Source organism: Siphateles boraxobius, unplaced genomic scaffold, assembly GCF_051911475.1.
Source record: "Siphateles boraxobius isolate OS27281-9 unplaced genomic scaffold, OSU_SipBor_1 48, whole genome shotgun sequence".
Taxonomy (NCBI): Eukaryota; Metazoa; Chordata; class Actinopteri; order Cypriniformes; family Leuciscidae; genus Siphateles; species Siphateles boraxobius.
The window spans coordinates 8,397,287-8,424,913 of record NW_027509119.1 but is presented as its reverse complement, the minus strand read 5'-3'; the positions used below and the strand labels follow the sequence as shown (position 1 = coordinate 8,424,913).

The 27,627-nt window shown below is 35.9% G+C and overlaps 1 protein-coding gene across 6 annotated transcripts; it reads left to right on the top strand.

The window, feature by feature from the left end:
* Positions 1–27,075, top strand: tspan5a (tetraspanin 5a). Of its 6 annotated transcripts, none has more exons than XR_013194630.1 (11): positions 16–376; positions 13,988–14,038; positions 14,614–14,760; positions 15,195–15,365; positions 16,515–16,640; positions 19,746–19,793; positions 21,868–21,984; positions 22,062–22,123; positions 23,410–23,498; positions 24,686–24,728; positions 25,309–27,075. XR_013194630.1 is itself a non-coding variant. In XM_077201862.1 (10 exons), the coding sequence occupies exons 1-9, from the start codon at positions 293–295 to the stop codon at positions 24,696–24,698; spliced, it is 819 nt and encodes a 272-aa protein (XP_077057977.1). In that variant the 5' UTR covers positions 1–292; the 3' UTR covers positions 24,699–24,728; positions 25,309–27,075. The 6 variants fall into 6 exon arrangements, 2 of the variants coding, with proteins under 2 accessions (XP_077057977.1, XP_077057978.1); XR_013194628.1 differs by having other exon boundaries at positions 20–376; positions 24,967–27,075; XR_013194627.1 differs by having other exon boundaries at positions 20–376; positions 23,410–23,502.
* The last annotated feature ends 552 nt before the right edge of the window (positions 27,076–27,627 follow it).

Genomic DNA, 27,627 nt, shown 5'->3' with positions numbered 1-27,627 from the left:
GCTGTCAATCAAAGCAGCCATGTCAAGTGGCAAAAAAAGCGATGTGAACTAATTGCAGTGAAGAAGGGGCAGTTATTTCGAGATATACAGTGTTTAAGACAGCGGATTTGTTTATAAATGACAGTCGGTATTATACCTTATTTAGACGCTGTTGAAGGCGGTCAGCATTATGTTTCTTTTATGCGGGTAACAACATTACTGGGACAGTTTGACATCGATGTCCTAAAAACGGAATACTCAAACTGAACCTGTTTTATGTGAGCCAGTAGTTTGTGCTGGAGAAAACGAGCCAATGATGTCAGGAAATCATTACAATGGTCAAGAAGTCAGCTGCTGCATTAAATATTTCATATTTGGATTTAACATAATATTTTGGGTAAGTGCTTTGTGTGTGCACCACCATTTCTTTGTGTACATATTGTTTCTTTATGCCATTGCGCGTGAATATATCAGTATATTCACCTGATATATGAGTATTTCGCAGGTCGGTCAATTCATTTCCTTTGTTCCGTTTGTTTGAAATGCGAGAAGCCGGTATGTAGCCTAACGTACTGTAGAAGACAGGCATCATTTGTCGATTAAATTAAGACCAATCGATTGTTCTACGTTGAGCAGGCAGGAGGAGCCCCTGGTTCTGTTTCGTATTAATGTAACTAATATAACTAATTTCTTTGCTATCGCTCCCACTCGTTTATCTCAGATGTGCATGACAGCAGCGAGTCAAGTGCGTACTACAGATAATCGGCTTTCTCTTCTGTGAAGCAATGCATCGACCTTCCCAGCTAACAAAAATATGTTTTGCTAACGGTCCATTTAAGTTCTGAAAACGTTATTTCTGAAGGCTTTCTTAACGTTTTAGTGTTTTAAATGTTTGTAAAACGTTTTTCTTGGTTCTACAATTTTCTAACATTTTTCTACAAATGTTAGGAAACGTTTTTGTATATTCTATATCATAATGCAAACATAGGAACGTTACATTTGAATGTTCTCGAAACATTCTAAAACAAGTAGTAAAATGTTAGACGAACATTCAACTAAAATGTTTCCTCAAAACATTTCAAAACGTGAATACTGTATAAATACTGTGTGTGTGTGTGTGTGTGTGTGTGTGTGTGTGTGTGTGTGTGTGTGCTAACGTTTTGAAAACATTAACAAAGACCACATGACGTTAAACAAACGTTCCAATAACATTATTGGAAATTTCATATTTTCATAACCTTTAGAGAACCTTGCCAGAAGGTTAGCTAAATTACTGAGAGCATTGAGCAATCCCTGTTTGATGGGTTACTGCATGGAATAACACATGGATCCGTATCCTGGATTAACGTTATATGCAATAACTGGAGTGACAAGATAACTCGGAAAATGTAGTTATTTCAAAAGAAGCATTGAAAAGACCCTGGAGTAAAACATTGTGTTTCAGCGTCTGTAAGTCTGTAAGTGTTGTTGTGCTGTATGTCTATAACTTTGTTATAACACAATTCACGTGTATCTGCTTCAAATATATGTAGTTATTTCAAAATATACAGTTTATCTCTAAACTTGAGGGGTGAATTGTAACACTATTAGATTTGCAGCCATGCACTCATTTTAGTTTGTCCATTAATATAATCAGATTTAATTCAAATTTAATTCAAAATTATATATTATGTCATGTTCAATATAGCCTACCCCAACTTACCACCTTTAATTTAAAATATTTTAAATCGTAAACATATAAAACAAATTCCAAATGCTAAACATCTAAAACATTTTAATTAGTGAGTGAATTTTCCAATGTCATTTTTAAAGTAATTTCTATGGAGATTTATATTTTTAGGGGTGCAATCTAATTAGATTAATCTTGAGGAACCAGGATTGTAATTTGGCTTTTATGGACAAAACATATATTTTTGTGGTCACGTTTATTATATGTAAATCAAGTGACAAATAAAATAATGTCAGTCTGATGATTAAATGCTGTTTCTATGGCTATTACCTAAATTGTTTGTTCATTACAGCCAGGAGAAAATAAGTGCCCTGATTCATTTTTATAATTCAACTTTTTTTGCCAAATAAACTTTTAGGTTACACTTTATTTTAAGGTGACGTACATTGTACTTACTCAAATAAATAATATTGAGTAATATTAACTACATGTACTTACTATAGAGTTACGGTTGTGTAACTACATCACATTAAAATAAAGTGTTACCAACTTTTATGCCAGTTGGGGCAAATGTTGGTCACTAGCTATGTTTCCATCCACCTATTTTTATGCGCATTTTGGGATATTGCATAAAAATAAAACGCTGGATGGAAATATCAGGATGCGCATAAATTCTAAAAATGAGGTTGATAAATAGGAATGGCCCGATACCATTTTTTTCAAACCGATACGAGTACGAGTATTTACATTTGTGTACTTGCCGATACCGAGTACCGATACCGATATTTCTACCGCAAAAGTAACTATAGGCTCCCAGAAAAGAAGACAGAAGACCATTTTAGAAAACAGGTTAGAAGACTGTTTTTATTTTCTTCTCTGCTTTTTTTAACAAGTCTAAAAATAAATAATAATGAGTAAAATAATAAATGTATTAACACACAAACCACTGTTAATTTAACACAAAAGCAAGCAGTTACTGCGTGCATGGTCTGACATTACTGAATGCACGCAAAGTGCGCTCCCTTAATAGTCTAATTCCTAAAAAGCTGACAGTTCATCGCGATCTCACACATCTGTTATTATCAATGAAGCTGACTGCACAATGAATCTTTCATAATATCCACACTTTGTTTGTTGTAATTAGAGGATTTGCCAGCATACAGAATTCAGCACTGAACAAAAAAGTTTTGAGCGGTAAGGGGAGTCTATCTTAAATGCTTCTGATTGGCCATTGCGTTCAAGAAATCAACATACATGTTTGTGATTGGCTACATCGCTCAACGCTGCAAACATGTTATGAAAAGAAACTCTGGCCTAGGGGTGGGAGATATTGACAAAAATGAATATCTCGATATTTTTTTTCAATATCTCGATATCGATATTCAGACGATATTTTTGCAATCCTTCAAAGAAATGTGTGCAAACTGGCAAAGAAGGTCCAGTTGGTCTTTTGACTTGCTGCATTTGACCTATTATTGTATAGAATTACTAGTACATAAAGATATGAGACATTATTGATTTAAAGACTCCTAAACTTTTTAAAATAATAAAATATTATTCAATAAAGTCTTTATTGTTCTTTTATATTTTTAATAGGGGTGTAACGGTTCACAAAATTCACAGTTCGGTTTGATACAATACAGTGGTGTCACGGTTCGGTACGTTTTCGATACAGCACAAATAAAGAAATGCCATAGAAATTTCCTATTCATTAAAGAAAAAATATTTTTAAATAAGTGTGAGTTTTCCTACATCTTGAAACTTTTAGTTTTATAAATGGGGGTAATCTTTGAAGGATGAACAAATAATGTTTTGGTCATCACATTAAAAATAAAATTTAAATAACATAACATTTGAGTTTTGAAGTGCTGGAAAAGATGTGTGACGTACTTGAAAGCATTTTAATATTTCTGCCAAACTTCCATGGTTACAAGTTAGTGTTACTACATTAAATCCATGGTGAAAGATCTGTGGACAATTTCTCCGTTATTAACGGATCAGACAGCGCTGACGTGGAAACCAGGAGAAACATCGTTCCATGAATGAACTAGTTATAGGCTTTAACTAGTTCATTCATGGAACGATGTTTCTCCTGGTTTCCACGTCAGCGCTGTCTGATCCGTTAATAACGGAGAAATTGTCCACAGATCTTTCAGATCTTTGTTTACTGGATCTCTTATGTAGTAACGGTGTCGCTTAATCAAGATCGGCTCGCGCTGCACTGACATTCGTCCGAACTGAACGGTCAGTGAAGCACAAAATAATGAGTTTCGTTCCGCTTTCATTACATTTGCCATTTGATGTTGCGCAACGCTGTGGTGTTCGCTCCAGTGCGGATTTTGGTCGGCAGGAAAAATGGTCCAACCACCGGAATGGTTCGGTTTGTAATGCGTACCAAACCGATCTCTTGGGAAAATGTATTCCATCTTTTGGACTCATTATACAACGCAATTTTCTAATGATGCAATCACGAAGCTCGCCACTTGAGGAAGCCACAGACATTTAAGAAAAACTTTTTAACTTCAGATCATTTTTCCGCAAACAACGCATATTTTGCCTTTACTAGCAGCTATTTTATTAATCGTACATCGGCTTTAGTCTTTACGAGTTTGGATTGTTGCTTCAACCTAAGAAACGTCACAACACACAGGTAAGAACTTCGTAGTTGTATATTGCAAATAGTAGCAGCTTACTCTCATGCAATTGAGGAACAATCGTGATTTTGTACAAAGAATAAAATAAAATACAGTCAAACAAACCCCTACAGTATTAAAATCGCTACATATAATTGTTTAGAAGGTTATAGTGTGCATTATTTGTTTTCTCTTTAACTTCCTTCAGCTCTTTTCATGTTTGGGGGGATTTTACAAATTATGAAATATTCGATATCCCAATTTTGCAAATCGTCCAGACAACAATTTGGATATTATCGTCTAAATGATATATCACCCACCTCTACTCTGGCCTTTAAATCGTTTCTATTTTGTTTTAGTTGTTCTTCTTGCTTTTCTGCAACAGATGAATACAAATCTATTTGTTTTAATATGTTGTATTCATAAATATTTCTAGTTTGCGGGAGTCCCGCGAATCGTTTTATTCTCCCGGAACCCGCACACAGAGTGAGTGCATTACCGCCCGCGCCCGCGCTCGCGCTCGGCCATCAAATCTAGTGCCGTGCCGCACTCTATTGCGTTGGGAGTGCACGTCCCTATGCCTCAGTTCACCTCGACAAAGCACTTGCGGCGGCCAGTTTCGTTTCGCAAAATGTATGTGGTATCAGGGCTTGGTATCGGCAAATTTTTATGAGTACGAGTACGAGTATATGAGGACAGTATCGACCCGATCCCCGATGCCAGTATCGGTATCGGGCCATCCCTATTGATAAATTTCTCATGCGATAAGAAGACATGCACATAAACTAAGATGGAAACACATTTACAGAATAAATCCCTTGATGCGCAACAAAAAAGCTCATGTGATTTTGCCTCAAGAGTGAATGTGATTGGATAACTGGACACGGTGGACCAATCGCATAGCACAGTATCATCTCAAATATTAGTTAGGTCGTTCTGAAGTGGTCGTCACTGGTTTGGTCGTTGTTTGGCCTGAGCCAACATCTGTCATCAAACTGATTTTTGGTATAGTTCCCTCTCAATAGCGTCTCCCATGATTGTGTTCCCAAAAACCAGGCATCCTAACGTAAGAGAACATGAGTGTTTATTGTTTCATCTGTTTGCTCTTAGACGCAAGTCATTTATGATGTACGGAAAAATTGCCACAGTGGCTTCCTTGATTTTTTTTATAGATAGTTTGCGCCAGTTTCCCAGGAAGTGGCAATTTTGTTCTCTTGAAAACATGGGATGGAGATGCTGCTTTATTCGCAAATGTTTTAAGCAATATTCCAATTTTGCGCATCATTTAAATTTGCAACTTTGAATGGAAACAGCTACATGTGGGTCCCATTCAATCTATGAACTAAACATAAAATTATTTAAAAATTCTTTACTATAATGAGTCACACACCTTTTATTGTCACCCCAGGAGGCTTTTATAATTGGTTAAATTGATGATGTTACAACTCAACCCGCGTTACAACACTCCTATAGCCTAATGTAGTAAGATTTAGTTTTACGAGATGGATCACTTTGCTCCCTACACCTAGTTTTTACTAATTATCTGGGATGCTCATCCTTTCACATGAACTCAGACGTTCCATAATGAGGGCGGTATTATTGAGCGTTCACTGTGCTACTTTACAGAACTCATTTACAATGAACCACTTGCTACATTAGCTACTGTTTACTGTTGACTCATGACGTACTACACAAAAACTGGACACTGAAGTTAGAATTAGCTGTTATGATGATCTCACCCTAGTACTGCTTTTTGGGGTTTTTTACATAATTTTTTTTGATTAACACTGGGGGTTTTATAACACAGCTTACATATTTTTTGACAGATGACTCATAATGAAACATGTAATTTCTCTTATTGGCTATATCCGAAAGCAGCTGCTAATTAAAGCCTATCAGAGTCAGGTCAGTGCACTATAGTCTTGTAGAGTTGATTTTGTAGGCACGTTTGCATACAGATGGATAACGCATACAATATAGTTGTGCACTGAACAATAATATTAATTTAAAGGGGTCATATAATGGTACATGCACTTTTTCAAGTTGATTGTACTGAAAGGTGTGTTGGCAGTGCCTGTACACAACCATCATATAATGATAAAAATCTATCCAGTGTTTTTGTTTTAATCTCCTTATATGTTTTTCCCCTGCCTCAAATTGAGCCGTTCGATTTTGTGACGTCACTAAATTGGACGCCCCTCCCAGGATTGTTGATTGACAGCAGCGTTTCAACAGATCCCTGCCCTGAGCGAGCTGTCAGTCATCATAGTCCGTCATTGTTGATACGCTGGAGCAGAATGGCGTCTAAGCGATTGTGGTGTTCTGTTCTTGGGTGTAATAACAAACACAGCAGTAATTTTGATGTTCCTAAATCCGAACCGCTGAAGACACAGTGGCTGAGTTTTGTTTTCGAAGGGAATATTCCCCACGAGCAACGTCAATGCTTTCATGTTTGCGCGATTCGCAAATCTTTTCTCACCAGACTGCTTTATTAACGAAGGAAGTAACTTATAAAGCTGATTTTGATAAGAAGCTGCTCCTGAAAAAAGAATCGTTACCAACTATTCATGACTCCCTGCTGAACCTCCAGAAAAAGTAAGTGTAACATTTTATTAACCTTTATATTAATCTTTGCAAATCGCTTCACGATGAATGTGGCTAAGGTTTACACTCAGGGTACATACGGCATGTTTTCTATGTACAACGTTCTCAATATAATTCATAATCCCACGTTTATAATGAACAACGCGTTATGGTTATTGTGTTATTACAAACTGAGTACGTATAACTTACATCAGTAAAGTTAAACACATAGCGTTCGTACATCTCACTAAGTTACTCTACCCTGCCAGTACACAAAGATAGATCAAAGTGACAATTTAATAACCAACCATTCAGAAATGTCATGTTCGAGCCTTAATTGTCGAACTTCTTCGGGCCGCCATCTTGTTCCGACTCCGGTTTAAACTGATACGGTTGCACAGATGTGTCCTCCTCAGAGACTCCCGCTGCCATTTTATTCCTATACCCTCAACTGTTGTCAAGGAAACACTCCACGTGCGGTGTGGTCATAACGCTGTTATGAACGCCCGCAGAACAGAGGGTCGGAGTGAGTGAAGCTCATTATTATCATTTAAAGGCATATGCAATGAAATGGCGTGCTGAAAACAGCTGTTTTTGACCAGGTAAAATTTGTGTTTTCTTACAATACTAACGAAAATTTTTAATTAAAGTATACTACAAACTTTTTATTTAGACCCTAAAGAATCAAATTAACTTGTATGAAAATGGCATTATATGACCCCTTTAAGCAATAGCAATTTTACTTTAGCATGATAGCATATAACACACCTCAAAATTATTGCTGTCATCTCAGCACAGTGAATAAATTTCCAAATTGAAAGTGAGTCAGGTTTCGCTAGCTGGTTCCTCAATTCAAAGCACTCCTTTGTTTCTGCATGACATTTTTCTGGCTTTACTATACACTACAGAATGTTTTCACTGAGGTGTATGTCATTTCCTCCAAGAGTATGAGGGTGATGATGACAAATGGTGAACAAGAACAAACTAAAAGGTCGTGTACACTAGTGAAGGCAATTTCAAAACACTGCTTCATGAAGCTTCGAAACCTTTACGAATCTTTTGTTCCGAATCAATGGTTCAGTGCGTGTATCAAACTGCCAGAATCACATAATTTCAGTAAACAAAGCTTCATTACGTCATAGCTGTTTCGAAACACTTCGAACTTTCAATGGTTCACCGCTAGGGCCGATGATCTCTGTAGTGTCAACCCATGAATCATGAGGAGGCACTGAGAACCAGTGTGGGTTTTACCTTATCTCTGATCAGTTTTATACATTTGTAGAAGTTTTAATAAGACATTAGTATAATTATAATGAAAGATGGTAGTTAATAGTCTCTTATTGGCCTGTTTAGCTGAGCCATTAGAACAAACAAAACAAACCCTGACAAATGATAAAATAGCATATAGACACTTGATAATTTTATTAGATGATTAGATCATTGCATTTGAAAGATCTTACATTCAATAAAAAAATTGTAATCGATTTGAAAAAGGGGTATTTATGCATGTTTGACCCGGGTTTTTGTTGCATTTACACTGTTCTGACCACTAGGGATCACAGTGAAGATGGGTGTCGGATTGTTTCGAAGCCCCGACACAATACGTCACATTTGCTTCAACTGTTTTAGTGTTTCACAAAGTCTCGATCTGCCCACCTCAATATTGTACACATTATGCTATATCAAGTGAATGAGGCAAAATAACATTAACACATATCCACTGAAGGCGATTTGAATTTAAAACCCAAGTGAAGCTTTTATTAACAAAACTGGGACAAAATGAACCATGGAGTAACAAGAAACACTGAGCATGATCAAGACAATCAACCAATGACAAAACTGATGAACACATGACCAAAACCAATCAGAACATTACACATGACAAGGGAAGCACATGACATGATCACATTACAAACAGGAGCAATGACTGACTAAACTTTAAAATAAAAGACCAGAAACATAAACGTGAACCCAAAGCCAACTTGCCAGTTATGCACTGCCCAAGGTTCGATATATATATATATATATATATATATATATATATATATATATATATATATATATAATAAGAAACTAAATTGTTGTTCATGCTTCACTCTCCATGTCTCCGCATTCAGACATAGCTGGACGGATACATTGCGGCAATAAGAATTTCAGCAAAACATGCAGTAAAATATAAAAATAAATTATTCCTGTGTTGAAATTAGTGCCTAGCATGTTTATGCAAGGTTAAATTGCTTAAATTTATGGAATATATAAAAAAAATAATGCTGTGTTCTACGGCCATACATTGACCAGACTGGCTGGAAATGATCTTTGCAGTAATCTTAGGCTAATGCTATATTATTTTCTATCTTATAGGGAGTGCAGGATAACCATTATGCTTAAGCTTTACAGGAGCTTATGGATGATAGTGATCATAATATTGCATGTTTGCTCTGGGTATAAGAAGAAATTTATGCATTTATCCTGACAGTCCACAGAGTCATGCAGCTTTAATATCACAAACAACACCCTGTGATGCTTAAACATGTTTTCCAGTTTGCTGCATTGTGCCGTGCAAAGTTGGATGGGAATGAATGGAGCCTTTGTTCATCACACAACTTCTGCTTTTGTAATCAAGTCCAAGAAACTAAATTGTCCTTCATGCTTCACTCTCAAGGTCTCCCTCTATAAGAAATCATTTAACAAATTAATAAAAAACTCATTTTTTAAAAAAAAAATTCTTAATCAGACGAAATCAATATTTCAAATCCCAATGAAACAAATGTAGCACCAGAACTTTTCTTTCGGATTGTGAAGTGCATCCAAGTGTAATGGATTAACGAAAATGTAGGGCGGGAACTTGGCTCTATATGAAATTTGTAGATTCGATTTTGAGTCACCAGAGAGAAATCTGACGTTTTCACCAGAAGATTAAGTTTGAAATTTTGATTAAACGTTACGAGGTCAAAAAATAAATAAATGCACGGATTAATTTTTCACAATGTGATCTATAAAATTTCATTTCATGCCGCCTTTTAACAAATAACAAATACAGTCGAAACAAAAATTCTTCAGACACCAGATATAATTTTTTATATAAAGTAAACTGTGACATATTATACCCAAGAATTGTTTATACAGTGGGCTACCAGTATCATTTATAAAAATTTGGGACCAAGAATTATTCAGACACTTTGACCTGACCATGTTTTGCTTAAGTGTATATTTTTTTATTGCTAATGCGACCTTTTTACACCAGAGTCTGAACAAAATTAAGCATTGCTTGGTAATTGGTTGACCTAAATTCAAATTGGTATTATCTAATTGTAAGTTTAAATTTAATAGCTGACAACTGACAGCTATTCAACCTAATTCATTTGTGAAACAGTCTAACAGAAGGATGGCCAAAACCAGTGAAATATCAACTGATTTGATAACTCTGAGTTCTTGTCATATTGTATTACCATTTTTTTTTTTTACTTTAGTGAATAAACTGTGATAATGTGAGAAATGTTGAAGGTGTCTGAATAAAGTTTGGTTTGACTGTATAGTTAATGTATAGTTTGACTATTCATAATTAATGAATATTTAATCCACAGTTCTGAAACATATAAACATGTTTCAGAACTGTGGATTAAATATTCATTAATTATAAAAGACATTTTCGAAGTAATTTCGATTTCAATCTTTCTGCTTACTACTTTCACATTTACTTCAATGTTACTTGTCGTTTCTTTGGCATATTTGTAAAATTGATTAGCAATTTCTGAGTGAAAATAGTTTCAAAGTAAATCCTACACCTTTTTTCCCCCCAATGTAGTATGATTGAACATCATCTGAGTTAGAGTTTATTTGTCAGTAAGAGAATTACAAGACTACAATTACTATTAATCTCTAATAGTAAAGTGCCCTTTCGGTCGTATTGAACTTATTCACAGCAGTGCCATCTTTGATTTATAACGGGAATGAAAGCAAGGCTGTGAAGGATTGACATGTATCTCCTCATTGGGTTGTACTGATATTTAATGTGTTTTTGAATTTTTTTCTGCTGACAAAACACTGCAAAAATATCTTTCCAGTACATTTCAGTAGCCAAAAAACTCCCACCAATATGAGCTGAGGAAAATGATTAGTGATCTTGGAGCTGCTTTATACAGCTTTTTACAGCGGATGCCGTTGATAAGTCTATCCCTCACAGCCTCGCTTTCATACCTGTCATGGCACTGCTCTGAATAAGGTCTATTGCGATGTCAACAGAGGGTTAAAAATGGGAACGTGATTTCCCCCTTGCAGAAGCGGAGGTCTGTGCACGCCACTGCTGTAACCACAATCACTGTACTGTTGTCTTGAGTAATTCATGTACACAAAAACCCTTGTGTGAGGCATAGTCCGACGCACAGTCGTTGCTCTGTAGATGAAAATATGAAGCGTTATGAGAGACATACAGGGCCTTTCAGACTGAAACGACTTGGCGAAATGTAGCTGTGAAGGTTTTTTTAAATAGTGAATGAAATTCTAGAGATGTCTCTTCGGCCTTGTTCGAACTAAAGGTCCTGACCCCCACTGAAAAGAAATGACACATCGTGCTCATATTAGAAATCAGTGATAAATATGTAGAATGGCATAGCTGACGTTAAGGTCCATGTGGCTCCTCCCACTTATTGCTCTTTTTCTTTATTTGGCCATTGAAGAATCAATCGGTGAATTTGGGGGTAAACTGTTCCTGTTTCTTTCAAATGTACATTTGGAAATTAGCGAAACAAAACCTGCCAATAATAAATTTATTTGGAGGAATAACTTGCAAATATGTAACCCCAAAGTAATTTTCTTTGCATGGATTAGATGTATTCGTGTTAGTGCAAGAGAATTTGTGAGCATCAAAGTAAATTTCAACACAATGCATATGTGTTTAATTAACAAAAAATCATATGAAGAAATAAGGTAGCAATAAAAGTCATGTTCTGAAGGGCTTGCAGAATCACTGCCCTATGGACATAATGAGGACATACGTCTCATGGGAAGAACCAGATGTCTGTTTGGATGCCACCATGAAAAAACAGATTGCAGAAATGTCATGGTGTAACATGAAAAGCTGTTGAAATTATTAAATAGACCTGAAGAGTGAAATATGGAGGTTGGCACCTTTTACATTCAATGGCCTTGACCTATTTTGTGGTCAGGGTGAGGAAATCTGATAAAATGCTTGCTGTCTTTTTATCTCTGCTGTTCAGTATTGAGTCACTGGGAAAGAAGTTTTGAAATGGAAACATTAGGCTTTACTTTGGAAAAAAAACATTGTGGGTTCAGAGTTATAAGAAGCAGATAAGAGCTGCATTCCAATTTACTGACACTCTAAAGAACCCAACATGGACCTAAAATAGTTTTTAACTGATACCAAAGCACCTTTTACAGACCTCTAATGTTTAAGGCCTCACTTTTGAACCAGAAACAGTGGCAGAAGCACCTGACCTTTACCAAAAGTTGAACCAAAAGTTCTAAAATATATGAAAGTTTAATTTTTATCATTACATTATGGAAAAGAATGAACTTTATCACAATATGCAAATTTTTTGAGAAGGACCTGTATTTGCGTAAAACTTTTGTGATTTTTTTCTCTCTAAATGTCGACAAAAAAAGAATGCGAAATGACGGCGTTTGCATTAACCGATGTTATTAATTATGAACAAATGTTCATATGTTATTAATGTTATAATTTTTTCCTCTCGCAATAAGTCATTCCAGAAATCATGGCAACGGACGTTGGTAGGTTTATGTAGCCTATATCTCAGCCACTGCACCGGCCATTATTAATAATCGAAGGAGACATGTGTTATCCAATCATTAATGGCAAGGAAAGACCCTTATACTTGAGAGCGGCACATACTGTATGAGTTGTTTCCGGGTGTTTCTCCCTCATATCTGCTTTGAGGTCTTTATTGTGACATTTCTTTGAGGTTTAGAATCCAGTATTCCTGTAATTCTTTTGTCTTTTATGAATTTAATAAAGAACTCAGTCTCGTCTTCTGTCAAAATATGCCTTGTCATCTAGGCCACGTCAGGTAAATGTGCAAAAACTGTTTCCATAGCAGTTTTGAGAAATATTAATTTTTCGAATTGGCTGAAAAACCACATCATGCAAGTTTAAAAACTTTTTTGCAATAAATGGGAGTTTTTGCGAAATTGACGTGTTTCCATTGGGCGTATTTTCAATTCGCAATTTCAATTTGCGCGATAATGGAAACGCAGCTACTGTAAACCAGAACAAGTTGGCAAAACTCAAAAATTTTGAGGTAATCAGTAACATTATTCAGTTAACATTAATCTTGCACAAAAACATTATATAACGCTTAATTTTAGCATTTACTCTCCCTTTCGAGTGTCATGGCAAAGCATGCTGGGAAATCCCAGCCCAGTTTCAGTCAAATTTAAGTTTGTCTAAATTAAAAGAAACAAGTTCATAAACCTCAAAACAATGAAACAATTCAGATTACTTAAAAAATTTTGTGAACTCAAAAGAATAAGAAAATTCTAAATTCATTCTTTGTCCTACATTGTTTTTTGGGGGGGGGCCAGAGCATAACGAAGAGAAGGGTGTGTTTGTTTAGGTGTCTATTTCAAATATCAAGTGTTTCTCAGGAAATCATACTGCTGCACCTTTAATCCATCTGTTCATTCAATCATCAATCATTTTTTTCCAATAATGTGCAATGCATGCATACTGTAATATACAGAAAAAAATGGTTTAGGGTTTCACAACCTTTTAAAACTTCTTAATCTTTGTTGACTTGCTTTCATAAAAAAATGAATGTATATAAAATGAAAATTCTGTTATCATTTACTCACCCTAATGTTCCAAACCTATAAGACTTAGGTTTATCTTCAAAACACAAGTTAAGACAGTTTTAATGACCTTTTTGTATCTTCTAACTTTTGAGTCCCTGGCCTTTCAATGGAGGGAGAGACACATCTCAGGTGTCATTAAAAAAATCCTAATTTGTGTTTTGAAGATTATCAAAAGCTTATGGGTTTGAAACAATAATAAAGTAAATTACAGAATTACATAATTTTTATTTTTGGGTGAACTGTCCCTTTAATTAATCAATTTTACCAGAGCAATGCCATATCTTTCTTGTTTTAGTTGCTTGGAGTGGCTTTCCTTGGAATCGGACTGTGGGCATGGAATGAGAAGGTGAGCAAAAAGCAGTATCTATGCATAATGCATAAAATTCATCTTTATTTGATAAACATCTTAATGCACATGTGAAGTTGAGATGTCCCATGTTCTTCACATTAAATATATGAGCTGCAGTGGTTTGTTAATTCATATTTTGATTGTATATATATATATATATATATATATATATATATATATATATGCCGTTTTTGAAATGTTATCTTGGCAACTAGTTTATTTTTATTATTATTTCATTTATCCATCAATGTGCTATGTAAGGTTGACCAAAAAAAAAAAAAAAACATTTTAGGCAGTTTAATATAAGACTGAAAATATTATTTGCATTGTTCAGTGCTCCATCTGGTCTTTTACACACAAATATGTATAAACACATATGGATATATTGTGTGCGTCTGTGTATTCTTCATCAATGTGGCTCTTGCATTTTCTGTGCCATATTTTTAACTTTTATAGAAACAAGTGGAAATATTTGCAAATATTTGTATCTGCTGTAATTGCAACATATTGGAACAGCAATTCAGCTAATTAAAGCCCAGTCTGCTCTTTCTCTCTCTCTCTCTCTTCCTCAGGGAGTTCTCTCGAATATCTCCTCCATCACAGATCTGGGAGGATTTGACCCAGTGTGGTTGTTTTTGGTGGTGGGAGGGGTGATGTTCATCCTGGGTTTTGCAGGCTGTATCGGGGCCCTGAGGGAAAACACCCTCCTGCTCAAGTTTGTACGTTTTCCATGTTTTGATTCTTATTAGGAGTTGGTGTTGCCTCATGCAAAACTGATTTGTAATGTCTTTTTAACACTTAAATGCATAGGTGTTTGTGCAATTGTTATAACATGCTTTGGTTAATCGTAAACCTGTTTGAATTTCTTTCTTTTTCTGAACACAAAAGAAGATATTTTAAAGAATGTTGGTAACCAAACAGTTGATGGGCCCCATTGAATTCGATAGTATTTTTTTGTCATACTATGGAAGTAAATGGGGCCCATCAACTGTCTGGTTACCAACATTCTTTAAAATATCTTTTGTGTTTAGCAGAAGAAAGAAATTCAAACAGGTTTGGAACAACTTGAAGGCGAGTAAATGATGACAGAATTTTAATTTTTGGGTGAACTATACCTTTAATTTTAGTGTATTTTGTCTCTCTCCTCTCCCAGTTTTCTGTGTTTCTGGGGATAATCTTCTTCCTGGAGCTGACTGCCGGCATCCTGGCCTTTGTCTTTAAAGACTGGATTAAAGATCAGCTCAACTTTTTCATCAACAACAACATACGAGCCTACAGAGATGACATTGATTTGCAGAACCTGATCGACTTCACTCAGGAATATGTAAGAGTCAAGGCCAGAACTCATGTCTCAAATACAAAGGCAGAGAAAATAAACTAGGAATTGAAAATGAGGAAGAGCGTAAACAAGATGAAATTAAACGTGTGTAGGTGTGTGTGCACAGGAGAAAAAAGCAAACTATCAGTTTATCTGTGCCAGATGTCATCACAGAAGTGCACACAGACAGTTCCCATAGAAACAGCATGACTTGATGAATCCTTATCTACTCACAGAGATCCCTGTCTGTTCACATTTTTTTTCTTAGAATAGTAAGTTGTCAGCTCGGAATTGTGTTTATTTCGAGGCGATTGAAGCTATTAAAAAATGTCGACATTTAGAAGGTTAAAGGGTTAGTTCACACAAAAATGAAAATTCTTTAATTAATTACTCACCCTCATGTCGTTCCAAACCCGTAAGACCTTCGTTCATTTTCGGAACACAAATGAAGATCTTTTTGATGAAATCTGAGAGCTTTCTGTCCCTCCATTGACAGCTACAGTACACAACTACCACTTTGATGCTTCAAAAAGTTCATAAAGACATCGTAAAACTAATTAGCTGTCAATGGAATACTGTTCCATATACTGTTAACAGAGTGACATTTATCGTAGATTATAACGTGTGAAAGTTCAGTTTCCTGTTAACGAAACAAGTAGTAGGTCACACTTGTTTCCTGAGGGAAAAAACAGTATGTTTCTGCAGCTCCTCACAGCACAACTGAAGCTTATATTGTTTTTGGGTTTTTCCAGCTTTATGCTCTGTATTGCAGATCTGTTTCCAGAACATGACTTTTCCTCAGGACAGATTTAATTAGATATCAGTCAGGCAGATGCTGTTATGTTATTTCCTTGCTGACCTTGCATGATAAAGAAGACAGACATAGCAAAGCACTGCATGTCAACATTATAAACTAGTATAATGGGAGAACATGGAGGGATCGAGGTTTTCTTTCTTTAAGGAACAAGCGCCTTATGCCACATCTTTGACATTGATGTGTGTTAAGCAGATACATTCTAATGCATTCAATGCATCTGTATTTTCACTGTTGTGTCTAATATTCTAAATTATTCCAATTTGATCTAAATTTTATGATGAAAGGGCATTCCAGATTGTAATGTAATTCCAAGCCGGGCAATATTTTTGTTTCTTTAGTGGGAATGTTGTGGGGCGTTTGGAGCAGATGACTGGAACCTCAACATCTACTTCAATTGCACAGACAGCAACCCCAGCCGAGAAAAATGTGGCGTGCCCTTCTCTTGTTGCACCAAAGACCCAGCGGTAAGAGATGCATTTATATGGAAACTGAAATATATAGACACTTTGTGTTATTTGTAACTTAATTAAATGTTTATATTATGCTGTTTTAAAGGGTTAGTTCACCCAAAAATGAAAATGATGTCATTAATGACTCACCCTCATGTCGCTCCAAGCCCGTAAGACCTCCATTCATCTTCGGAACACAGTTTAAGATATTTTAGATTCAGTCCGAGAGCTTTTTGTCCCTCCATTGAAAATCTATGTGCGGTATACTGTACTTGTCCAGAAAGGCAATAAAGACATCATCAAAGTAGTCCACGTGACCTCAGTGGGTTAGTTAGAATTTTTTGAAGCATCGAAAATACATTTTGTTCCAAAAATAACAAAAACGACGACTTTATTCAGCATTGTATTCTCTTCCGGTTCTGTTGTCAATCCGCGTTCATGAGTCCGCTGACGTAAGACGCTGCTGACGTGTAATCTGGTGCGCCCGAGCTTCGTTTACAGTCTGAGGGAGACTCACGCTGTAAACAAAACAATCATTGCAAACATGTCTAAGGATTTCGAAACAGAGGAAGACTTGCATTTTTTTTTAACCAGACATATTTATTTGAACCCGAATACACGGACGCACCAGATAACACGTCAGCAGCGTCTTACGTCAGCAGCGTCACTGGCCTCGTGAACGCGGATTGACAACAGAACCGGAAGAGAATACAATGCTGAATAAAGTCGTTGTTTTTGTTATTTTTGGAACAAAATGTATTTTCGATGCTTCACAAAATTCTAACTAACCCACTGAGGTCACATGGACTACTTTGATGATTTCTTTATTGCCTTTCTGGACAAGGACAGTATACCGCACATAGATTTTCAATGGAGGGACAAAAAGCTCTCGGACTGAATCTAAAATATCTTAAACTGTGTTCCAAAGATGAACGGAGGTCTTACGGGCTTGGAACGACATGAGGGTGAGTCATTAATGACATAATTTTCATTTTTGGGTGAACTAACCCTTTAAGGCGAGACACTACAGGTGAATATGGTAAAATTTTTAACTAGAATATATATCCATGAAACTTTCCCAGTTGATTACCTACATTTAGATGAGAAAAAAAATTTATTACAAGTTTTCTGTAATTCAATGTTTAAATATGCAAATTAGGCATTATCTAATTAAATATGCACTAATGTGCATATATTTAAAAAAACGAAATCTGAGTATTGGACAAAGCCAGGTTCAAAATTCTTTTTTCATTGTGTTCACATATTAGATGGGGAAAAAATTACTGAGGGATTTATGGATATTTACTTTTGTTATCCTGTATGGATAAATATGATTAAATATTTATGATAAAATGATTTTCGCCATTTTTTTTTGGAATAAAATGTTATATAAATCAGGCTAGGAATAATATATTTACAAATCCCTCTGTAAATATCTTCATAATATAACTAGGTACAAGACTGGAAAGTTTGGTGTATATAGGTGCTACTGAGGTGGAGATTTCGGACATTCGGAAAAGTCATTTTGAGAAAACGGGCTTTAAAGATTTATATTATAAAACGAGATTGCACATTTAGAGTTAAATCCCCCCTTTCACTTTCAAGATTGGTTGCTGATAAAAAGGAAATGACCATATTTGGATCATATTTCTAACGGTGTGTGTGATAGGGTGCAGACAGCGATCGCGGAGCAGCGGGATGATTTAGAACGCCAACTTTTGATGAATTTAGGCAAATCTACAGACGCAAACGGAAAAAGTGTTGTAAAATAAAGATCTAAATGTGTATTTCTGACACTTTTTCACCACAAGTCTAAAAGAACACATGTTATTGAAGACAAATATCCCAAAATCTCAAAATTGACCAGTGGAAAAAAAACTACGTTTTTGCCTGCTGTGTCTCGCCTGAAAGGTTCCTCTTTTTGTTTTGGAGTCTCTTACAATAGGGTGACATGGATCCAAGGTCAAAAAACACTTAAACTTTCTCATAATATACACTGCAGCATCGCCTCTTTTTTTTCACGGTCTGAAGCGGTTCGATAAAGGATTCAGTCTCCCTAAACCCTCCTTTCCCAGAGCCTACTCTGCTCGTTTGTGATTGGTCTACCACTTACTGTACAGCGTGTGTCAGAAACCAAACCCCTATTATGATATCTGAATTTCAGCTCTAGATCTTCCTCAGCACTTGATAAACAGTGATTATAACAGTAACAATGGCGTCAGTTTGACCATGCAAAGTGGATTTGCTCTCGCAGCGCATAAAACAGCGTCTTCTCAACATGTCAACAAGTCTTTTACATTCACAAACAGCTATATTACACACTATATGAAAGGTACAATCCAAACAAAGAACACTGGTGCACTTTAAATATGATGCAATTGAGAAACTTGAGAAACTTTGCTCCAAAACAAAATGAATGCAGTTCTTTTCTATGGACAGTTTGCATGCTACTATTTTCCTGATTTAAGAGAGACTAAAAGGGTATGAGGGGGAAATGCAAACAATACATGACAGAGCAGAACAAAAGGGGAGTATCGAACAGGATTTGGTCTACGTGGACAGAGTAAAAATAACATTTCGCAGACAATAAACAGGCACCGGGAGCACAACATCTACGGCAAAGAGGATGGAATTATGGCCCGTTGTGAGCTATTAACTCATAACAAATAATCATTATTGACATTAAATGATTCAGTTACTAGCCTTTCTATGAATGCAGAAAACTGCAGGCGGTAATGTGTTTAATTCACAGTAAGTTATAATAAGAAAAGCAAATAGTGAGTCATTTACCTACTATAACTTCACTAAAATAAAGAGTTTGTTCATTTCAAGAATGTTCAAATGAAATCACTGGACAAATCAAAAAGCAGAAGGGATTTCAGACAGGAAAAACTATTTAAAGTGAAACGAGTCTTGAAGATTTGAAGGGTGACAAGCATATCCTGTTGGCTAGTTAATTCGGGGAGATTTATAAAATGACGAACTAACTCAAAAGTTAACTATTTCCAGTCTTATCTCTTCACTCCACCCACACTGGAATTCTTCTGTCAACATACTTCCTTAAAGTTGAAATGTTACCACTGTCCTCCATTAATTCCACATGAATGACTTGTTTTTCAGGAGGATGTTATCAACACACAGTGTGGGTATGACGTTCGGGCAAAATCGGTGAGTCTTACTCTCAGTCTTACTTTTCACACACTCCATCAGTTTGAGGCAAAATGAAGGCCGGTTTGGCTGACCTATACAGCATGTATTAGGGGTGTAACGGTACAAATTACTCACAGTTTGGTTTTTATCACTGTTTTAGGGTACCAGGTTCAGTATGTGCTATGTAAAAAAGGACTACTGTCAAATAAAGATAAAGAAAAGAACAAATAATCAAACAAGCAACAGCACAAAGAAATCCAACAGAGCAAAGATACAAATAAAATAAACAGCGCTTTTTAGGGTTTTCAGGTAGGTCCAACAGTAGTTTTCAAAGGTAAAATAACATTGCATATAATCTTCACTCTATAAACTAAATTACAAGTTACAAAAGCTATTCAGTCAAGAGGAGTGAGTGATTTCCTTGTCTTCTGTTTGATTAAAAACACAGAAAGCAGGAATATTAGGCTGCTGTCACTTTAAGATATAATGCACGGATCCAGTACACTGATACTGATACACATGCGTTGTCTTTCTCGACTGTTTATGTTCAGTTAAGACATAACCTACTATGTTTGCTAGGATACTCGCCAAGACAGGCATGTACAAGCGCAAGACTTGAGAGAGAACTCAATATTTGCGCGCTGTCTGAGACGCGGCTTTCCGTGTGCGTGTGTCAGATGAGTGCACACAAATCTTTTCAGTTCTCTTTCACGTCTTCTTTAATTGTTTAAATTGGAAAGGCTTAAATGAGTTTAGTTAAAACACAGATAATGTGCTGTTCAGGTCTCACCAGCACTCGCGCGCTATCAACGCGATGGCGGCGTAAATGACTGGTCATATTAGAGTATAGGCACTCCTATTGAACAAAGTTTACAAAGAGTGACTGTTTTGTCCACGTTTTTTTGATCATCCTGCTGTAACGTATTGGGAAGTCAGAATGCGTATCTATTGACAGAAACATACATTAACCGAACTTTGTTAGTTTTACGTGTTATTTTGAACAAACCATTGGCTGTTATAGATGCGTTGTCAGATTTAAGATGAATCGCGGTGCAGATTTTTCTTTTTTTTACAGAGAACCGTTACACCCCTAATATGCATGAATACAAAAGAAGGAAGCTGTTATTCATTTTATACACAATGGTAAAGTAATTCAAAATACTGTACATAGGCACAGTAAAGAAAAACTGAAATATGGACACATATAAAAGTTATTTGCAGTTTCCTAATTTATTAACTTGCCATGCATCTCTTCATTGGGTTGTTCTGATATTAATGTGTTTTGGGATTTTCTTCTGCTGACAAAACACTGCAAAAATACTTTCCAGTACATTTCAGTAGCCAAAAAACTCCCGCCAATATGAGCTGAGAAAAATGATTAGTGATCTTGGAGCTGCTTTATACAGCTTTTTACAGCGGATGCCGTTGATAAGTCTATCCCTCACAGCCTCGCTTTCATACCTGTCATGGCACTGCTCTGAATAAGGTCTATTGCGATGTCAACAGAGGGTTAAAAATGGGAACGTGATTTCCCCCGTGCAGCAGCGGAGGTCTGTGCACGCCACTGCTGTAACCCCAATCACTGTACTGTTGTCTTGAGTAATTCATGTACACAAAAACCCTTGTGTGAGGCATAGTCCGACGCACAGTCGTTGCTCTGTAGATGAAAATATGAAGCGTTATGAGAGACATACAGGGCCTTTCAGACTGAAACGACTTGGCGAAATGTAGCTGTGAAGGTTTTTTTAAATAGTGAATGAAATTCTAGAGATGTCTTTGCGGCCTTGTTCGAACTAAAGGTCCTGACCCCCACTGAAAAGAAATGACACATCGTGCTCATATTGGAAATCAGTAATGAATAGGCTATATGTAGAATGGCATAGTTGACGTTAAGGTCCATGTGTCTCCTCCCACTTATTGCTCTCAAAATAAAATGTCACCACAACATGAGCATAGTCATCATTAGATCACGAGTCTGTAAGATGACGTGAGAAACATAAATTCGAGCGTGTCCCAACTTCAGACTGTTCATGTGCATATTTAGAAAGAGGAAAGTCTTGATCCAAATTTCATGTGCCTCATTACTCAATAGGATGCAGAACAGAAGACATACATTCATGTCAAAGGCTGTGTGCCGCAGTTTGAGAAATGGCTACAGGACAACCTGACAATAGTGGCTGGGATTTTCATTGGAATCGCGCTGCTGCAGGTGAGATCGCCTTCATCTGCGATTGCTGACTGGATCTGGATCTATACTCATTCCGTTTCTCACTCTATTTTCCGCAGATATTTGGAATATGCCTTGCACAAAATTTAGTCAGCGATATTGAAGCTGTGAGAGCCAGCTGGTAAGAAACATACAGATGCAAACTTCCGACACATTCTTTCTTCCTGCTCTAGTTTTGCACACTGCTACAGCAAGCAGCTTTTCTCTTTCGCCCCAGTGCTTTAATGCGTGGATTCATAATGCAACATGAATGACTTGCTGCTCTAATACAGTTAATGGCTAAGCGTGTTTCTGGAGTCTTATCAAAACCTCTAAACAACCTTTCTTAGTTCACAGTTTTTGCTTCGAGAACTGCCACCATGTGGACAAAAAAGACATGTAAAAAAAAAATGTTTGGTTAAAACTAGCTCAGAATGGAAACATACTGCTATATTACCTAATATTATGAATAATTATAATAATTTACACTATTGATGATACTTTTGGAATCATTTTTTATATGTTTTTGAAAGTCTCTTTCTTTTAAAAAAAATACAGTAAAATCAGTAATATTGTGAAATAATATTAAAATTTAAAATGTAATTTATTCCTGAATTTTCTGCATCATTACTCCAGTCTTCAGTGTCACATGATCCTTCAGAAATCATACTAATATGCTGATTTGCTGCTCAGTTAATATTGATTCTCAGTTATTATCAATGCTTAAAACAGTTTTTTCTGCTTAAGGTTTTTGTGAAAATTTTGATCATTTTCTTTCTTCGAAGAATAGAAAGTTCAAAAGAACAGTATCTATTTGCAACATTATAAATGTCTATACTGCATCTTTTGATTATTTTAATGTATCCTTGCTGAATGAAAGTATTGATTTATTTTCTTCTTTTTTTTATCTTACTTGCCCCAAGCAGCAAAAAAACAAATTTGCAGCATTGTTAATAATAGTAAGAAATGTTTCTTGAGCATCAACTCATCATATTAGAATGATTTCTGAAGGATCATGTGACACTGAAGACTGGAGCAATGATGCTGAGACCACAGGAATAAATTGCTACTATATTTTTCAAATATAAATTACAGGAATATTTCACAATAGAAAACATTTATTTTAAAATTGTTATAATATTTCACAATATTACTACATTTTTAATCAAATAAATGCAGTCTTGGTGAGAATAAGAGACTTAAAAAAATCTTTATTATCACTCCCAACTTTTGACCTGTAGTGTAGCATTGTCTTATTAGTTATTTTCTCTAAGGTGATGTAAATGTGATTTACTCCCAGTCAAACTCCTCACAACACACACACACACACACACACACACACACACACACACTGTCCTCCGTCCACACTGTCATAATCACGCCTACTCGCCTCACAACTTCACTTCTCCTCCCCCATGCCTTCATCAGGGTGCCGCCCCTCTCTTACGTCGCCCGCCGCCCTCCGCCCCACTACAGCAAGAAAGCCTCGGCGTACTCCTGAGGGAGGCGTCCGTCTGGTGGGTGTGTAACAGGCCTGCTTGTGCTGTGTTTGTGTTCACCTAGATTCTTACCGCTCAGTTTTTCCTTGTTTGGGGGCTTGTGGATCTTCTTACTCCCATGACAGTCATCATTCTCTAACATCAAACAAGTTACACTTTCACATTCTCAAAGGGATAGTTCACCCAAAAATGTAAATTCTGTCATCATTTACTCACCCTCAAGTTGTTGAACAAAAAAGAAGATATTTTGAAGAATGTTGGTAACAGTTGACGGTAGCCATTGACTTCCATGTTTTTTTTTTTTTCTTACTGTTGGACAATTCCTCTAAATTGAAGTGTCCACATGGATTAGTTTTACGATCTCTTTATGAACTTTTTGAAGCGTCAAAGTGGTAGTTGCGTAGGCTGTCAATGGAGGGACAGAAAGCTCTCCGATTTCAATAAAAAGATGAACGAAAGTCTTGCGGGTTTGGAACGACACGAGTAATTAATGACAGAATTTTATTTTAGTTTTGGGTGAACTATCCCTTTAATGTTAATTTCAACAATTACTCAAAAGTTTAACGGACCTGAGCTATTTTGAACTAACAAAGAGCAGTTGTATTTTTAGTAACTAATGTTAACATAGATGAATAAATACTGTAACAAATGTATTGCTCATTGTAAGTTAATGCATTAACTAATGGGACCTTATTGTAAAATGTCACCATTTTATTCATAAGGATTACTTTTCCTCAATATTCCAGTCCCACACAGATCTCCTACTGCAGGACGAGTGCAATAAGTGCATAAAGGTGTCCCATTCCACGATCACTGTCATTTTAACCCCATCCTTTTTACCCCCTCAGATTCTCTCTCCCACTTTTAGTCCTGTTTAGCTCCTTGGACTGTCTGGTGTATAGCTTCATCTCTCATTATAACCTTGATATCCCAGCTGGCCTTGCTGCTACCCTTCCATCCATCCCACATCAGTCATGTTCTCTCTAGCTGAAAATCATTCAGTCACACTGTAGATTGCAATGGTGATTTCTCTAATGCAAGGCCCCATTTGTCAAGTTGGCATCAAAAAAAATAAAGCCCTACTTTGGTTTTATTGGAAAAGTCACTGGAGTAATGCCAACTCCTAATGAGGCCTCACACCATTGGCTTTAGACGTCCGTTTATGATCCGTGTCGTTTATCTTTTTATATCTCTCTCTTGTGCAGTTTGTTCACATGAAGTGGCAGCTAGTCGTTCAGACACTCACAGGTAATTAATGCATTCATACACTTCCATAACGTGGAATCCTTAAAGTCAGCATGAAACCAAGGTTACGTATGAAAGTAAATATTCTGGTATAATATTCATACTGTTAAAGTCACCGTGAAATCTTGTTTTATGGAATATTGCAGTATTTATTATAAATGATTTATCTGTGCACATCATTATAATTATTTTTTAATTCATAATCCCTCATAATCAAAATACCTTCCCCTGCCTCTTGCAGCAACATCTCATCTCCTCTCCGATGATGCGTTCGCCGGCGTGAGGGCGGGGCAACCTGTCACTCACATGAGATCCACCAATAGCAAACCACAACCATCTAATCAATTCCTCATGGACAAATTTAAGTCCCACCTAAGTTTTTTGTCTTGTTTCAGAAGCCGTTTCATTAGGAACAATATGGGACAAACAATTATGTCACAATGTGGAAGATAAGGCTATTGCAACTTCTGTTTCATGCTGACTTTAATACCAACCTAACTAGAAAGATTTCATTTGATAGAAAACATAATTGTGATCTAGTCGCATTGTTCAAACCTGTACGTTACTTTTTCTTTGTAAACAGGCCTACACCAGCTTGATGAAGGTAGCGAATGATGAACACAAGATGCTAAGTGCACTGGGTCGTGTGTGTGTGTGTGTGTGAACCATAACCTTTTACCATCTGTAAATCGTGCTGTTTTTTCTAGTGTTTTATGTGTAAAACACGTGTAATACATGTGAGAAAATGTTTAGTAGCACTTTATTTTACAGTCCTGGTCCCCATGTACATACTATGTACTTATTATAGTTACTGCAATAACTAACCCTGAACCTAACCATAACCCATAAGTACACGTAAGTGCACGTACTGTAAAAATAAAGTGCAACCAAATGTTTGTCCACAGAGGTCCAACAGAAAATTTTCCATCATTTGCCGAATCGTAAAAGCATTTAAAAAAGCATAATTAAAAAAATAACAAGGTCAGAAAACTGGCCAGGGAGTCAATGGCCAGTGCACTGAACGTTCACTCCCTAAAAATTCCCACAATGCACCTTAAAACCAGTGAGCACTGTTGCGCATGTTTCCTTGTCACATAAACAAATGAGTTTCTTTGATTTTATATCGAGTTACACTTTAAAGTACACTTTAATGCATAAGTACGTGCATGTTTTACATACAAAGTAAAGAATTAACATAATTAGTTACTTCAGTTATCAGTAATACAATAATGTGACGCATAATATGTTCTTCTGCTTAAGAGAAGTGATCAACAGAACCTTACCTGTTATAATGTATCAAATATGATCCATTAGGCTTTTGAGGAACGTTTATTTGTTCATCTCTTATATAGAACTGCGTTATAGGTTTTGCCCCCACAATAAAGACTAGAGATTTGATCATAAAACTAAGTTTTAAATATCATCTTACTAAGACATTTATTTGCAGATATAGAATGACAACTGATATTTATATTCATTTTATGTCAGTAGTCTCTAGTCTCATTGATTTACATTACAAGCTATCAGAATTTCATCTTTTTGGACATAGAAGTATCAGTAACTGCAGCAATTTGCATATTTTTGCTCAGTTTGGGCTCTGAATAAAATTGAGGTGTTTTTTATTTCTGTCCTGTTGTCTTGTATAAGCTATATATTCTCATTATATCATACTATGTGAGCCATAGAAGCCTAATGCATCAAATATGATACTCAACAATAAACACACATGCAAAGAGTAACCAAGATTCCATGATAAACATCTGGGCCTAAATAATAATAATCTTTTCCGAAACAATGATTTTTTGAGTCCAACTTTCAAAAACTCAGTCTGATGGGTAATTATTTGTAGCACTCGATCATCTCTGTGTGAGATTGTGAAGCGCTGCGTGTCTGAAGGTCAGTGAGGGAGTCATTGCCAATATGTTTGTTATTTTGTTTTAGTTTATCCTTTTAACACTGGTTCATTTATGCACTTAAGTTACATATTACATTTCACACTTAAGAATAAATATATGAAGCAAATCTTGCAGCTTACGTTCACTGAAACAGTCAGGAAGTCATTTAAACATTTCATTTTATCCCTGATTTTGTCCTTGCACTAACAAATTAGAGAACATTTCTTATTGAGATGTTTATCTCTCACAAACAATTTCTGATTAAAGAGAAACGCGTACCGTGACAGTATTTTTCTGTAATGTATGGACTAATCAAAAGCTTGTTTGTTGTAAATATGGAAGTGATATTTTAGCACTTTTACAATGCCAACACAGCTGGATGGTGTAACACTCTGTAACACACTATGTGGGCACTCGTACGTCATTAAACTTCACTAAAAGTGATTTTAACATTGCATTTGTCTCTTGTTTTCTTTTAAGGAGCCTTTAAATGCCTTTAATACATAGTGAATATTGATTTAGAATCCCTTCAGCAGCAAATATTGGTTTTAATTTAGTTAAATTATATATTATTTTGAGTTATCGTTTCAAGTTTTTGTGACATAATTATGACGCGCCTTATGACTTACCAAAGCCTTTCTTTTCTTATGTGGTAGAATGGGCTTTCGACTTATGTCATAATTAGATTTTTTTTATGTCATATTACTTTTTATATCATAACTTCAAGTTATCATCATATAGTTTTGACCGTAAATTTCAACTTTTTATCTCATAATTGTGACATCATAATTTAGAATTTTTATGTCATGCCTATCTCATAATTGTTTACATTTTTATATTATAATTTCAAGTTTTTTTATATAGCTTAGTGTGGCAGTGACAATCAAAAAAAAAAAAAATCGCATAATGACTCATTTTGAGTTATGTCATAATGTTATATGATTTACCAAAGCATGATTTATTTCTTGTGTGGTAGAATGGGCTTCCATATTTACTGTATATAAATA